The 15,919-nt window shown below is 55.0% G+C and overlaps 2 protein-coding genes across 5 annotated transcripts; both read right to left on the bottom strand.

Annotated features, from left to right (window-relative positions):
* Positions 1-1,463: 1,463 nt before the first annotated feature.
* LOC128852312 (cytochrome P450 1B1-like) lies at positions 1,464-3,304 on the bottom strand. Its single transcript, XM_054068173.1, has one exon. The coding sequence runs from the start codon at positions 3,169-3,171 to the stop codon at positions 1,627-1,629; it is 1,545 nt and encodes a 514-aa protein (XP_053924148.1). The 5' UTR covers positions 3,172-3,304; the 3' UTR covers positions 1,464-1,626.
* A 3,104-nt stretch (positions 3,305-6,408) lies between these two features.
* On the bottom strand, positions 6,409-15,373 carry RAD51 (RAD51 recombinase). 4 transcript variants are annotated; one of them, XM_054068821.1, is made up of 10 exons: positions 15,125-15,373; positions 14,387-14,499; positions 13,610-13,747; positions 12,506-12,623; positions 11,902-11,993; positions 11,496-11,590; positions 10,773-10,886; positions 9,709-9,838; positions 9,340-9,461; positions 6,409-8,513 (listed from the first exon to the last, which is right to left on the bottom strand). In XM_054068821.1, exons 2-10 carry the CDS (start codon positions 14,471-14,473, stop codon positions 8,390-8,392), a joined length of 1,020 nt encoding a protein of 339 aa, XP_053924796.1. In that variant the 5' UTR covers positions 14,474-14,499; positions 15,125-15,373; the 3' UTR covers positions 6,409-8,389. The 4 variants fall into 4 exon arrangements, with proteins under 4 accessions (XP_053924796.1, XP_053924795.1, XP_053924797.1 ...); XM_054068820.1 differs by having other exon boundaries at positions 15,160-15,373; XM_054068822.1 differs by having other exon boundaries at positions 15,236-15,367.
* Between the last annotated feature and the right edge of the window lie 546 nt (positions 15,374-15,919).

The raw sequence follows: 15,919 nt of genomic DNA, 5'->3' as shown, positions 1-15,919 counted from the left end.
GTGAAAATGGACTTCTTATTCACTGGCCTGAGGTCAGCTTGACCGGGACAGAGAAGTTCAAGGCCCTTTGGATCGGGTTTCAATAATCAGAGGAAGCTCGGGTCTGCCCAGCTGCCTGTGCTGGGTGTTTGCAGACCTGCAGAGAGCTGGTTTGAAGGCGAGGTGAACGATGAAGCGATTGCTTCTCTTCTTAGTACAGGGCTCAGCTCTGCAGCCAGGTCTCTCGTGTGTCTTTTGCCAAATAACAGGGACTATTCCATGTCCTGTGGGGAAAAAACATTCCATGTTTTGATGGCTTGAGAGTTGTGGTGGGAGCAGCACTGTACCTGCCTGCACACGAAGGTGGCTGTTGTCGTGGATGAGGAGCGGGAGTGGGTTTGGACACAGGACTGTGAATACACAGCACATTTTCCAGCATCCCAGTTCAAGATTGAAAAGAAATCATAGTTCCTGGCAGCCTTGCTCCTTAAACATGAGAAATGAGGTGGTCAAAGCATTGCAAAATTAGCCGAGGGAGTGCTGGAAGCAGATTCCTCCCCCACCAGGGATAGAAGAGCTGCGGTCGTACGCTTGCATGCCAGCGCTGCGACCTCCTGCGCAGCAGCTGCACCAAACACCTACGCCGAGATGTTCGCACTCTGGGCTCCAAGAGCCCCAGCTTGAGTAGCTTTAAGGGTAGGACCTGGAGACACAGAGGCCCGGGAAGCAGGGTGGGATGCGCCAGTGGCCGTGGAATCATGCCACATGCTGGGCAGGTGGCACCGGGGGCTCTGCTGACACCTGGGAGTGAGTGGCAGCGCAACTTGTCCAGCCCAGGGCCTTTGCCTCCTGTTGTGCCGCCTGTGCCATTCGGGAGCTGAATTTTAATGGGAAACCTTGATTTTGGAGATGGGCCATGCCCCATTCCAGCAGAGACTCCATGCACCCTGTCAGCGCCTGCTTTTGGGTGCCCGAAGCCTCTTCCCGCTGCAAGCAGAGGCTTGTAGAGGAGGAACACGTCCTCTCAGTCGCTCCACCCCCCGGGAGGTGTCCCTCCACCCCACGCCACGAGCCTCCACTGGAGTCTGGGGGGATGCAGGGTGAGAAATCCCCCACCAGAACCTCCCCAAACCTTCTGCACCCAGACCAGAGCAGGGAGACTTGCTCATGGCTTCGGAGCAGTGGGACCACCTTCCCACACCCTGGCGAAGGGTCCTTGGGCTCTTCTAAGCTCCACCATCGGGATCCCCCCCAGCCACCCTTGGCTCCTTTGACGCTGGGACGTGCGTTCCTCCCCCAAATATCCTCCTCCAGCCTTCTGCCGTTATAGATGGAGGTAAATACTCCTTGGTGCGCCGTGGGGTGAAGGGGGGGGGTCTGGTCCTGGCAGGGAGGTGAGTTTTTCCCCCTTGTGGGGTGAGAGCTGAGGGGATGCAGGATGGGGGGTGGGGTGTGGACAATGCTTCCGGCCACCCCCAGGGGAAAGGAGTGGAGCCGGGTCCTGTGTCAAAGGCTTTTATTGCTGCGGGAACGCGCCGTGGCAAGATCCCCCTGTGGGCAAAGCGGGATCCATCTCACACCCCTCGGCCCAGGGAGCTCCAAGCCAAGGGTACGGCATGGGTGGCCCCAGCACCACTGCCGGCAGCGTCAGGGCTGGATGAGCGCCGGCTGCCTCTGCCGCACGGTGATGGCGAAGGGCCGCGGCTTCAGCGCCAGCCCGTGGATGCAGTCCATGGTAAGGTTCTCCGCTGGGTTGGTGAGAAAGGAGCACTGGTGGAGAAGGATGGCGGTGAAGAGGAAGAGCTGGAGCTTGGCGAGCTGGTCTCCGATGCAGCGCCGCTGCCCAGTTGAGAAGATCATGACGCTGCCGGCCCGGTCGCGGTCCAGGCGCTGCTGCGCGTCCAAGAAGCGCCTGGGGTCGAAGCGTTGGGGGTCGGGCCACTTGCTGCAGTCGTGGTTGACCGACCACTGGTTGATGAAAACCACGGTGCCCTTGGGGATGTGGAAGCCCTCGAGCTCCACGTCATCTGTGGTAGCGTGTGGGATGGTGATGGGCACGAAGCTGCTGTAGCGCAGTGTCTCGTAGATGAAGGCATCCAGGAGGGGCAGACATGGCCGGTCCTCGGCCGTAGGCAACCGAGAACGTCCCACCACCCGGTCCAGCTCTGCCTGGATGTCCCGCTGGAGCTGCGGGTGCTTCAGCAGCAGCAGGAGGACCCACGAAAGTGCCGTGGATGTGGTGTCCTGCCCAGCGCCGAAGATGTCGGTCATGGCACCATCCACATCCTCAGGTCCCAGCCCCTCAGGGACTCTGTCACTGCGCTCCACGGCGGCAATCATGGCATCACTGACGTCACGGAGGATGCGTGGGTCGAAGGTCTGTCGGTGCTGCGCTACCTTGGCACACACGAAGCCGTGCAGCTCCCGGTTGAGGGCCTGGAAGTCGCGGAATACACTGCGCACCGGGTTGGGGAAGCGCAGGAGCCAGGGCAGCACGTCCACCACGCTGCCCGCGCCCACCGTCTGCCCGAAGCGGTCGTTGCGCCCCAGCAGAGCCGCGAACTCGCTGTCGGCGTGGCTGTAGCGGCGGCCGAAGCAGAGGGCGCAGATGACGTTGGCGCTGGCCACCACCAACAGCCGCGAGGGCTCGAAGTAGGCTCCGTCCTGGCTGTGGCGCAGGAAGAGCCGGACGAGGTCCCCCGCCTCGGCCGCCACGTGCCGCTCCACCTCGGCCGCCGTGGAGCGGGCGCGCAGGGCGGCGTGGGCCAGGCGCCGGCGCGCCCTCCACCGGGGCGAGCAGGACCCGAAAGCCACGCTGCGCCCTCCGGACACCAGCTCGAAGGATGGGAAATCGGGGCGCCCGGCGAAACGGGCTCCCAAGCCCACCAGCGCCCGCCGGATGACGGCCTCGCCGTTGAGCACCACCACGCGCTGGTGGCCCAACCGCAGCTGGAAGACGGCACCGTAGCGCCGCGCCATCCGCCCGAAAGCCAGGTGGGGCAGGCGGCCCAGCTGCAGCGCGTTGCCCACCAGCGGCCAAGCGAAGGGCCCCGGGGGGCTCCGCCGGCCCCCGCGCTTTGTCCCGCCGCGGCGCCGGGTCACGGCGAGCAGCACGAGGGCCCCGAGCGCCAGCAGCAGCGCCGGCCCCGCGGCCGCCCCGTCGGGGCTCCCCGCGCTCGTGGCCGTGGCCATGGCCCCTCTGCCCGGAGCTGCCGCTCGGAGATGCTTTATAGGCGCCTCCGAGGGGGCTGAGCCTCTTCGGCACCCGCCGCTCCGCGGGGGGACGGGCGCTGAGCTCACCCCGACGGGGCGCACGCGGGAAGGGGGAGCGAGGAAGGAGGGAGGGGGCTTGGAACAGGGGGTGCTGGGCTCGCTGCCCGGCTGCGAGCTGCGCTGCGGGGCTGCGGAGCGGCAAAGAGCAGCTGCGGCTCAGCAGAGAGGGGGGATTTGTATAACGACCCATTTATCCCCCAAAATAGCGCTGCCTCCCTAACGCAGGGCGACGGAGCGGAGGAGGCTCCACGTCCCATCTCCCCATCCAGCTCTCACCACTCTTCTCCGTTTCCCCACCCGGGGCTGCCGAGGGCCCCTCAGCACTTGCGGTTTTCCAGAGCTGCGGCTTTTCCATGGAATTTGTGCTCCAGGAGTGTTTTTGCGCCTGGCGCTGGATGTCGGCCGCTCCTGGGCAGCCCGTGGTCCTGAGCATCGCCTGCCCGGGGTGCCGGAGGTGAGGCTGCGGGTACCACCGGGGGGATGCGCGGCTGCGTTTTGGGTTCACTGTGCTGCCGGGCAGGCGGAAATCTCCCGGTCCCCTTTTCTCCCGGCAGTCTCCTGCCAAATAGCTTGATCCAAGTGTCCGGGGAGTGACCCACGGGGTTATTTTTATCAGCATTTTCCTCCTCGTCCCCCTCTGGGGCATACGGTGGGGTGAAGTTGGGTCGTGGTGATGCTCCCAAAGGGAAAAACTGGGTTTCTCCTAAAGAAAGGGATGTTGGTGTTGGTGGGAATGGAAAAAGCGAGAGCAGAGCGTGCGAGCCCGGGCGGAACGACGCGGCTGTCGCGTTGTGCTGCTGAATTAAAGGGAGGTGGGGAGGCACTTCCCCAGGTTTGATGCCAGCAGGGATTCCCGGCGGATGCTGTCGCCATCCGAGCCCCGCGGCAGGTGAGCCCCGCAGATCACACGCAGTTCAGCCGGAGGGAAACTATGGAGGGAAAAAACCCGTTAGGATGTGCTCGTGTTCCCAGAGGAGCCGGGAAGCTGAAACCACAGCCCCAGAGTGTTCGGGGATGGATGGAGAATGAAGATGCGTGTTTGCCTGTGCCGAGCAAAGCCCGTGGTGTCGGATGCTGCAGCTGTGAGTCTGTCATTCCAGGAGGGACATTGTACTGGCCTCACTTTCCTGGGAAAGCTGGGGTTTCTGGGGGTTGCACGAGAGCCTGAGGCTGGGAACGGGCAGTCCTCTGGCAGATCCCAAGGGAACAGCAGCGCAAACCCCAATCTCAGGCATGTGTGTGCCAATGAGGGGGTGGCAGAGCATCCCGAGCCGGCGCTGGGATGGAGCGAAGAGCAGATCGAGCCTCCTCCTTCCCCTGGCGGCGTCGCTCCAGGCTGGAGCTGGTGTGTGGGTTTCACATTTAACGGTCCAGTGTCATCGTAGCCGCGATCAAATCTAATTTTTCGGGGCCAAAACCTCCCATCACGCGGAGCTTCGGTCGGGCTGAGGGAGCCCCGCGCCGCCTGCGAGGGGAAAACCTTCCCAGGGTGAAACCGTCCTTGATTTCCTCAGAGCCAGAGTGCGCAGGACAATCACGCTGGGTTAAATGAAGCTGCAGTCTTTGGGCTCCCACCGTGTGAAGCTTTGTTTTGCAGTGCATGGTGTGGGGTTAGGCTGCAATTCCCATCGGCTTCTCCTTGAACTCAAAACGAGACGATCCTTACTTCGTGAGCTGCCTGGCGCTGCGAAGGCTTCGCTCTAAAGGTGAGTTGGTCACAGCAAAGGAGTAAATCCCCTTTGCCTGGGGGAAGGAAAATGAATTCGCCGGGACCCGGGCGAGATGGGAAGCCGTCTCAGCCGTTGCCCACTCCAGCCTCCGCTGCCCTCGGCCGCGCGTTGCTCCCACCCGGCTCTGAACAGGCTCCTGAGGGCAGGAGATCACAGAACCAGGGCGTGGTTGGGGTTGGAAAGGGCCTTAAAGCCCTGTTTTAAACCCCACACCTCCCTGCGCGGCCTCTGCCGGTGCTTGGCAGCGCTTTTGGGTGGCTCTGTTCCCTCCCAGGCATTCCCCACCCCTGTTAGCTCAGCTTTTCCTCTCTGCGGGGCTCCTCGAATCTGTTGGTCACTTACAGACTCTGTTGCTTTTTATTCCCACTTTTTTTGCTCCTCAAGGGTTGTCCTGAAGGAGAAACCAAAGCTGCTCTCAGCTTCCTACCAAGGCTTTATCCCTCTGCTTTAACACCCGCTGACTGTCACTGCCATTCAGCTGCTTCCCCTGTTGGCTCTGCGGTGCCCGCAGCTGGGATGGATCCCTCGGCGCCGCCACAGCTTCCTTCAGGGTTTAAGGGCTTACAATTATGGGGTTTTTTTTAGTGTGGTCCCCAAGAAAAGGAGGTGCTGAAGGGGTTCTGGTGCTGTTACTTTTGCAGCAGCAAACCCTGGTCCCTCGTCGTCCCCCCGCGGTGCCTTGGCTGCCGCTGATGCCGCGGTGTTCTCATAATCCGGGTTTTTTTCATCAATCTCCACACAGAAACGCGAAAACACAGCCCACAGGAGCTGCAGAGGAACAAGAAGCTGAGGTCAACACTGGCTGAGGTCCGACTGTGCCGATTCCCATTGCAGTGAGCTCTGGATCCAGGATAAGATAAGTAGAAAAATGCAGGTAGGAGATGGTTGGGAAATCAATCAAAGAAGGGAAAAAAAACCCCAACCCCCAATCCAAGCCCCTTGGGCCATTGGCCACCTATGAACCCTGGGCAGGAAAGCAAACACAGGTGAATTAAGTGCCTAAAAAACCCATAGTGTGAGATGGGAGCAGAGGGGTTCTTATTTAAATGAAAAACACATTGGAAGAATAAATCTGTGCTCCCTCTTGTTCCCCCGTGTCCGGCGCTGGCTCTGAGCTGCTCCGGGGGAGGTTTGGTGTCTGGGTTCACCGGGTCGGAGCCTACAGGAGCCCCACGCGGGATCTGGGGCTGCGCAGCCTCCTGGGAGCACCTGGCGGCTTCCTTGAACTGCAATTCTTTGGAGGGGAACTAGAAAGAGAATTGGCTTTAACCACTTTTTGGGATGTCCCCTCCCACCGGCTCCCTGAGCCTGGGGTGCTCCAGCCTTTCCCCCCCAGGCTGTGCTGCGGCAGCGCTCGCTCTCGGCCCCTCACCGCCTCCTCGGTGCTTTCGGAGGGCCTCAACTCTCCAACTCACTGCAGATTAAACGGTGCGTTTTGTGGAGGGGCTTCTCAGCCAGTCTGGAGAAGAGGGTGGCGAAGGGCGTGAGTGGGACCCAATGAGGGCTCTCCCGGGAAGCCGGCAGAGACGCAGCTCCCGCTGTCGCTTCCCTTGGGGGCGTTCAGGACTGAGCTTCCATCTCTCCCTAAAATCAGATTTTTTTTTTTCCTCCCAGAGCCTTTGTTTCACCGTGACCCAAAAAATCTTGGATTCCTGGTCAAGACAAGGGTGAGAGTCGAGTGATACGGAGGCTTTACCTTCCTGCTGGTAAATCCAGCCACCCTCACAGCAAAACATTTCTGCCTAAGATCTCACCTCAATCTGTCTCCCCTCTTTCAGCTGAAAACCATTCCTCTCATCCTGTCCCTGCCCTCCCTGATCCAGAGCCCCTCCCAGCTTTCCTGGAGCCCCTTTCAGTCCTGGAAGCTGCTCAAATGTCTTTTCAGGTCCTTTGGCCATTTGTCTCCTCCCCAGTTGGAGCACCGTGAGTTGGCAAAGGCGATGGAGGTGTCGGTGAGAGGCTGATGCTGCAGCCTCAGGGCTCAGTGGGGAAACTGAGGCACTGGGCACATCGAACCCCCACCAAGCCAACTGTTTTGGGCTGGGTCATGACCTTTAACAAAGATTCCTTCCCATAACAGAAGCCCCAAGGGACACACGGACCTGTGTGCTGCTCCTGCGACACCCCGAGAGAACTGGAGAAAGACCTTTCAAAACAGGTTCTGCGTTTAAGAGAAAGAAGACAAAAACCCCCCAATTACTTGACATTTTCACGTGAGCTTTGATTGCTGAAAATCAGCTGCAGGCAGTGGTGACAGCAACGGGCTCTTGTGCTCATCTGTGGACGAGGAAGAGCAGCCGCCCTGCGGGTATGCAGAGTTAAGGAGCAAAGGCATTGCCCTCTGAAGAGGAGAGCAGAGAACGCACCAGCTCCTCGGCTTCAGTACTCGATGCACACGAATGTTTCTGTACCCGAACGACTGCAGCACCTGCAAGAGCCAACTGGAGCCCCCGCGCATCTTCCTCATTTGTTTGTCCCAGAAAAACTGGGCCAGAGGAACAGAACAAGGAAAACATGATCAGCTGCCAACCACCACTGCGATATTGTTTTTTAATCAAGTTTAGAGCAGTTCACAACGGCGCAGCTCCTATAAAAATACTGCATAATAGAAAAGAACCGTTTTTAACCTCAAACCCTTGTAAAAGAGACCAAGAGGGCACTGGGAACGGTTCCGTCACGCATTGCACATCACAGAGATGATCAATCCAGACTGAGATTCATTGAAGATTCACGCTCCAAGAAACCCGTGACGTCGCCCGTATTTTCATGGTCCTTTTTATTAAAAGCAGATTTCCATCAGAAAAAAACAAAATACAAAAGAAGTCACTGAAATGCAAATTAACAGTCCCCAAACCTCAGAGCGTTGCAGCATCAAACCAAGATTAACATAAAGAACAAGGATTGTCCTCATCACCAATCCCAGCAACGCCTTCAAACTCTTATCGAGGAATGCCATTCTGCTTTGTTTTATAATTAAAGACATCCAGGCAGTATTTAAGTCACTGCTTTTCTTTTTGGATAAACCCACCTCAAATTTACAACGTCGGGAACTATCACAGTGTGCTCTTAGACGACCGCGCTGTGTCCACGAGTAGAATCCAGCCAGACGTGAGAGTCCTCACATCTGTGAGGACAACATCAAGGCTATGGTGCTCGGAAAGCATTCCCAAGAAAACTCATTAACCTAATGTGTGAATGAAGCCCAAGAGGGTCAATCTCTTCCAAGCAGCACCTCGTGACACCTCTCAGCATATTCATGCAAGGGACGTACATGCTGAAACACAGCAGAGTCCTCGCCCAGCATCTGAAGAGCAGCTGTGCTGCGGAAGCATCCAGAAGGTGCCATGAGGAAAGGAGCCTTTGACGGACACCGAGTCCTGGGTTAGACGGGAAATGAAATGGAGCCTTCAGTCTTTAGCATCTCCTACTCCATCAGCGTTAATAGCAAACATCGCTTCAGCCTCGGGAAGGCAAGGAGAGTCATAAATCTTGCAGATCCGGGTTTCACCTCGGCCTTTCCGCAGGTAGAGTCTGAAGGGGAGAAGGAAACACCACAGGTGAGGATGGACAGCCTGCTTTCAGGACACCACTATTACAATCATTAAAACATTATGCTAGAGACCAGCACAGCGCGGAGCTGGAAGCACTCCCCAACATGTGTTGAACTTCTGAAAATCTGTCGCCAGGAGCACCTCAAATCCTGGGCTCAATTTTGGCCCCTCACTACAAGTATAGTGAGGGGCTGGAGGGCATCCAGGGAAGGGAACGGAGCTGGGGAAGGGGCTGGAAAACAAAGATTCTGGAAGCAGCTGAGGGACCTGGGGCTGTTTAGTCTGGAGAAAAAGAGGCTGAGGAGAGACCTCATCGCTCTCTGCAGCTCCTGGAAAGGAGGTTGTGGTGAGGTGGGTGCTGGGCTCTCCTGAGTGACAAGGGATAGGACGAGAGGGAATGGTCTCAAGTTGTGCCAGGGGAGGTTTAGATTGGATATTAGGAACAATTCCTTCACAGAGAGGACGGTGAAGCCCTGGCAGAGGCTGCCCAGGGCAGTGGTGGAGTCTCAGCCCCTGGAGGGGATCAAAAACTGTGTAGAGGCAGTACTTTGGGACATGGTTTAGTCAGCACAGTGGGGCTGGGCTGCTGGTTGGACTGGACGAGCTGAGAGGTCTTTTCCACCTTTAATGATTCCACGATTCTATGATTTACTGCAGATTAACAAGTGCTCGGAGTGGCGTTTGCTGGTTGAGAAGCAGCCCGGACTCACTGGTGACTGACTGCAGTGAAACCCAGAGCTGAATGGTCCTCAGCCAGGCCCCCCAAACCTCAGTGGCCCAGGGAAGGTGCTGAGCTGTTATCTCACCTCGTGGTGGAAGCGTGTGCTATGATGTTTCCTCCAATAGGTTTTTTGGGATCTGCAGCAAACATGGCTGCTCCATCTACTTGTGCTACCACTTGGTTGGTGATCACAACGGCCACACCGAACTGCAAGGAGAAAAGTAAACAAATAAAAATGTGTTTATTCTCCTCAATATGAACAAAGGGAGGGGTGAATGAACACACGCTCTCCCACTGCCCCCTCTGCTGTCTGTAACCACTCTGTCCTGCCTCTCAAAACCAAATGGAAGCAGACACGGAACAGAGAGAAAGCCACCTGTACAAAACGGCTAAGCTTTACAGGAGAAAAGAATCCACTTGCCAGACCTTTAGAGAACAAGGCTTCCCAGTTTACCTCATCAGCGAGTCGGAGCAGCATGCGCAGGAATCTGGCCAGATGCATCTGCCTTGCTGACAGCTCGCCTCTTCCCGAGTAATCTGTGCGGTAAAGGGCTGTGGCACTGTCCACGATCAGCAGCGCGTACCTGGAGAAGGGAAGCACAAGGCTCTCCGCTCAAAACCGTTCCCCTTGTCCTGCCCCTGCACTCCCTGATCAACAGCTTCCCTGGATCCCCCTTCAGTACTGGAAGGGTCTTGATCTGTAACATTCAGATTACAAACTATACAATAAAACCCAGTACACCCGAAGGAAGTTGCTGCATGGTTAAAAGCTTAGATTTGTCATATCTTATAAACTAGCTCAGAATTTAACATTCTGATACCACAGATATTCTGTGGACAGGTTCCTGTAAACCCCAAGCCACCACCTCCTTCCCTCTAAACAGGTCCACACATCTTAGTTTCAAATTAAAGCTGCCTGCACAGGTCTCTTTGGTGCTCAATGCGCTCTAGATCAACACTCCTTATTTCTGAACGCAATTATAAACCGATCTTTAAAACTCTTGCTCAGACTGGCACCTGTTCTTCACAAGGTAGCATCAGTCATTGCAGTTCAAGTCGGTCACTGTCAGGTACCATTTCACCAGCAAGAGGGATTAACTCCCGGCTGGCTGCTGGCAGACGAAGCTTCTCGTCTGGATGGGCCAAAACATCATCCAGGTCGAAAATAACAAAATCGGAGCTGATGGAGCAAAGCGCTGAAGAAAGCGAGGACTCTGCCAAAAAGTTAGCTTTGGAAGTAAACAGTTACTGACAATTTGTTTGCCCAGGGAGGTTGTGGCTGCCCCATCCCTGGAGGTGTTCAAGGCCAGGTTGGATGGGCCTTGGGCAGCCTGATCCAGTGGGATGTCCCTGCCCATAGCAGGGGAGTTGGAACTAGATGATCTTTAAGGTCCCTTCCAACCCAAATGATTTCACAGTTATGCGGTCTGTGCTTCTCTTGCTCATGGCCTACAGGTAGCTTTACAATATCGATAGGTTTTGCCACAAAAATGACTCCGTCTTAGTCAGTGTCGTTACCGTGACTCAGCCATCATGGCAGATGCCTGGTACAGGAGCTGGGTCTGATGATCCGTGTTAAAACCTCGAGCGTAGGCCACATTATCCAGGACATCGCTGCCCGATAGGCCGTATCTGGGAAAAGCAGTGAACAACACACACCTTAAAGTGACAAATTCATTGACGGGAGTTATCTGGGAGGGTTACCTACGACCACAATAAAAATTCACATTCACAGAATCACAGAGTCACTGAGGTTGGAAAAGACCTTTGAGATCATTGAGTCCAACCGTAAACCTGGGAGAGCCTTAGAGATAAGCCTAGGTCCTGGCAGAGGCTGCCCAGGGCGGTGGTGGAGTCTCCATCCCTGGTGGGGTTTAAAAGGTGGGTAGATGAGGTGCTCAGGGATCTGATTCAGTAGTGGACAGGGACGGTTGGACTCTATGATCTCAAAAGTCTTTTCTAACCAAAAAGTTCTATGATTTGAAGGAAAATCTTTGCCTGTATTTCACAAAGAGTAAATCTGAGCTGGGAAGAGACATTAGGAAGAAGCGAAGCCATCACATTCCAGGAGACAAAGACCTTTGCTACTGTCATACTTGGATAAAACCAGAAACTGTTTAGGGACAGTTCTTACTGCAACAGCCCCATGAGTTTAAGGAGACTGTCTGGTTCACAGAGTGATCCGAATTAACTAAGCTGACCATGAGTAAAAGCATTCCCTTCATTGTCGAGCACACAGACCTTTCAGCCACAGCAAGAAGGCGCTCTGGGCGGAAGGTCCCTTCTGTGTCGATGTACATAGCTTTCCCTTCACCGCCTCCTCGGTCAATGGGAAGCTAAAGGAAAAGCAAATGCACAAACGTGAAATAAAATATCAACAAATAATCCAGTTATTGCCTCATGCCCTCAACTCATACCATCCCACAAATAACACACTGAGCTGTTGTGATGAAGTCACTTTTATCTGGGAAAAGTGAAAAGAAAAAGATGCAGCCAGTCAAAGGAATGGGTTGGACCCAACAATTGAAATGTTTTGGGGACTCTGTGAACAAATTAAATGCTCAGGCATGTGTGAGAGCACAGAAATAAGCAAAGACCCAAAAGCCGTGCTGTCCGAGCACTTGATTTAATCAAGTGGGCTACTCACTTGACAGGTTACGGCCAGGGTGTGACACAGCTGTGTTTTTCCAGTGCGGAACTCCCCAAATAACTCTGTTATGGACCCTGTTTCTATTCCTCCTGAAGGGAAAATAGGAAAATAATTAAAAGAGGTCACATACTTCAAACAAAGACCACACGTACGAAGTATTATATTCACAGGGGCTCAGTTAAACATATCATTTCAAGAAAACTCTAATTGGAAAACCTGGTTTTCACACTGTGGTTTGTTCACGTGGCAGATAAGTTTTGGTAAGTGCATTTTTGAAGAACACAAAAAGCTGCAATGACTTGGTTTGATTTTTTGGTCACAAGCAGGAATGGGGAGAAGACAACACTTGGTCTTGTTTTCTTGACACAGATCACAGACTGGAATAAATCAGAACCATCTAAACAAACAGCTCTGGGTGTCGCATCAGGACCAAAAGGTTTTAAAACTATTTCTGCAGCTTTTCAAAGAAAATCCATTGGGAGAAAAGAGGGCAGGGCTCGAGGAGATCCGCCTTCAACCAGAACTCGTGTGCAAGGATCACGCTCATAGAAAAAAAAGCAGATAACAAAGGCTAATCAATAGAGAGAAATGAAATGATTACCTTGGAGAAGTTTATCGAGTTCTTTGGACCCAGTGGTGATCTGGATGATCTCTGACCTTCGCTGATGGAATTCCGTCGCAGTGGTGAAACCCATGGGAACCAGTTTAGCTGCTTCTGCCTAAAAGAGAACCAAGCTCAGTGCTGCAAGGAGTGTTCACCCCACCTGTTTAGCCCCATTAGCAGTTAGTACCGTAATCTTCTGTTTTGTGAAAGAGCGAAGCCCCTATCTAATTTGGTGCACACGTTTTAGTTTATAGACCATTTTTAGTTGGGATCCCTGAACAGAAATCATTTCTGCTCAGAGAAAAAGCTTCAACCCCCCCAGTTTGTGTATTTCATGGAAATCTTTCCCCACCCCTTTTGGTTCAGTTTGGTCCCTGTGAAGGGTGAAACACTCGGGGGCGGCAAATGGCCCATCAGGGATGCTGTCTTACCAAGAATGACTAAATACAGAGAGTAAGGAAAGTATTAAACACTGTGCTAGGTCAGATTGTGATAAATGAAAGCTCGTTTGGCAGAAACACTGCACTCGGACCCAGGAGATGCTGTGAGGTCACAGCTCAGGCTTCAGCCTCAGTCCCAGGAGCAAAGCCCAGGTCTCAGGGTTAATTCCTGCCCGAGGCACACAGTACGCTTCACAAGAATGTATCAGGAGAGCAGCACGGGGTCAGTCCAGGTGTTGGGAACACAGTATCCTCTGCCCAGACAACAGCCAAGAGCAGATGCTCAGGAAAAGTGAAAGACATCAGGGAATAAGGGACAAACGGCTCCATAACTTCATCACAACCTGTCTCACAAAGTACTTCCCTTGCTCCAGGCCTACCACAAGCCTTCTGATCACAAGAAATACCGATCTAGAAGCAACAGTTGCCTCGAGTTTATTCTCCATGCTTTCACTTCCATGGTTTCTACTGACCTTTCCAACAGTTCCTCCCTCTCTGCTTCTTGTCCTAGTGGTTGGTGTCTCTTCTCTTCACACCTCTACTCACCTCTCCTGTCCTTCTCAGTGTACCATTAATGGAGACCTTTCAAAGAACACTTTGAGCCAGTAGAACTAAAACTCCTTAAATATTTTGGGTTAAAGGGTTTCCATAATGTCCTCACCAAGATTTTGTCAGCTTTGGCCTCACTGATGCCTTTAATATTGAGCAGCTCCTTCTTGGGGGCATAAGCAACAGCCTCAACCGTGTGAAATCCAGCTTCTTCTAATTTCTTCACATCGTTTGCATTTATGCCACATTGCTGAAAGGGGAGAGGAAGAGAAAAAGGACACACTCAGACACAAAGACCTTAGCATAGCTTTCACAGAGTACTTTCAATGGCCCTCGTTGGATGGCGAACGGACTCTGTTGTGACAAGCCAGCACAGTGACTGTTACACTCTCTTCACTCACACAAAAAGAGGCACAACTAGAACGTCTTTTTGCCATAATTGCAGAATGGTTTGGGTTGGAAGGGACCTCCAAGCCCATCCAGTCCCACCCCCTGCCATGGGCAGGGACACCTCCCACTGGATCAGGGGCTCCAAGCCCCATCCAACCTGGCCTGGAACCCCTCCAGGGATGGGGCAGCCACCACTGCTCTGGGCACCCTGGGCCAGGGCCTCCCCACCTGAACAGCAAAACAGTTCTGCACAGAACATGCAGACAATATCACATTCTCTGTTTGGTTTAAAGACACTGAAGGTGACCAATACACTTTAGGAAAGGGACGTGGTAAAGCAACATAATATAAATCCTACCTGTTAACATGCTGGGGCTTTGTTTTGGGTTTTCAACCCAAATAAGACATCAACAACAGAACTTTCAGATTCAACTTGTGTTCAAGCAAATAGGCCAGCAGCTTACTTGAAAACATACCCCACAGCTGATCCCCTACCCACCTCCAGCCTGGAAATGAGCTGTGGCCCAAGGCTCTCCTCCTCCACTGACGTATCTGCATTTGCTTCAAACTGCATCTGCATGGCCATTGTAGCAGGTACCACGCACAGCGCAACTGCGGGAAAAGCAAAGAACTCTGACACAATGTACACCACTCAAACCAGATACACAGGCGAAGTGTTTCAAACTACATTAAGAGATCCTCTAAAGTCCTACGTGATGGTTTTCTCCCCTCCTGTATCTCTTAGTTTGTGGTATGCAAGTGCTGCAAGAAATCTCCTTCGTGTATTTTCCAACACAGTATTAAACATCAAAAGATCCCAAAACAACTCTTGTGTTGGCTGATAAAGAACAGTAAGAGGCTTAACAGAGCACTCGACAGCCTCTAGGTGTACAATACAGCAAAATTAATGCTGTCATGTGGGAAGACGCATTGCTTAAAACTGGTACCAGGTGTTCTGGCTCGGTTGCGCCCAAGATACCCTGAGGACAACGACCCCTCCTGCCGGACCCCCCCACGCCTGCCCTGCGCCGGGCGGAACCCCTGTGCCCGCCGACCCCCACTCCGTTCGGGGCGCTAAGGCCTCCCCGCGGACCCCGCCCCGACGTGCCGCCTCGGACGCGGCGCGCGGCGGCCAAGCCCCGGTTGAGGCCGCCGGCGGAGGCCCCGTTCCTCGCCCCGCTCCTCACCCCGCGGGCTGGGCCCCGGCGGAGGCCCCGCTCCTCGCCCCGTTCCTCACCCCGCGGAGGCCCCGTTCCTCGTCCCGTTCCTCACCCCGCGGGCTGGGCCCCGGCGGACGCCCCGTTCCTCAACCCACAGGCTGGGCCCCGGCGGAGGCCCCGTTCCTCACCCCGCGGGCTGGGCCCCGACGGAGGCCCCGTTCCTCGCCCCGCAGGCCGGGCCGGGCCCACACGCAGCGCCCGGTGCGATCGCTGCCGTTCGGAATTGCCCGCCGCGGCGTCACGTGACCGCGCGCGCGCGCAGCCACCGCCCAGCGTCACGTGACCGCTCCCACAGGCCGAGCGCCCCCGCCGAAGCTTCACGTGATCGCTCTCGCATAGTCCCGCCGCGGCGTCACGTGATCCAGGGCGCGCTCAGAGCCACGTGATCGCCCTAAGAGCATCTCCGCGGCGTCACGTGATCGCACACCCAAAACTCCGCTGCCGTGCGGCGGTCCGTGGGCACCGAGCGCTGGGACCAGACCGGGCAGCGTCACCTGATCGCGGGCACCCCGGGCAAACCCCAGCACAGCCACGAGTGCTCCGTGTACAAAATAAGAATTGTCTTCTATAGCTTTTTTTTTTCCCCCCTTAGAAAACAAAATTAATTGTTGAAATGTAATTAAGTGCCCTGCTGCGGCCTTTGCCAGCAGAGGCAGAGCCGGCGGAGCGCCCCGCAGCACAGTGGCGATACCAAAATCCAACTCTTTGAGACTCGTTTTGGAGTTTAGGAGCCGAGCTCCCTTTATCAAAGCTGGCAAAGGAGGAGTGCTCCCCCTCCATCAACGCGTGCAGCGAGACGGGAGCTGGGACAG

Source organism: Cuculus canorus, chromosome 5 (assembly GCF_017976375.1).
Source record: "Cuculus canorus isolate bCucCan1 chromosome 5, bCucCan1.pri, whole genome shotgun sequence".
Taxonomy (NCBI): domain Eukaryota; kingdom Metazoa; phylum Chordata; class Aves; order Cuculiformes; family Cuculidae; genus Cuculus; species Cuculus canorus.
The sequence above is the reverse complement of the archived record's forward strand: the minus strand, read 5'-3'. Positions and strand labels throughout refer to the sequence as shown.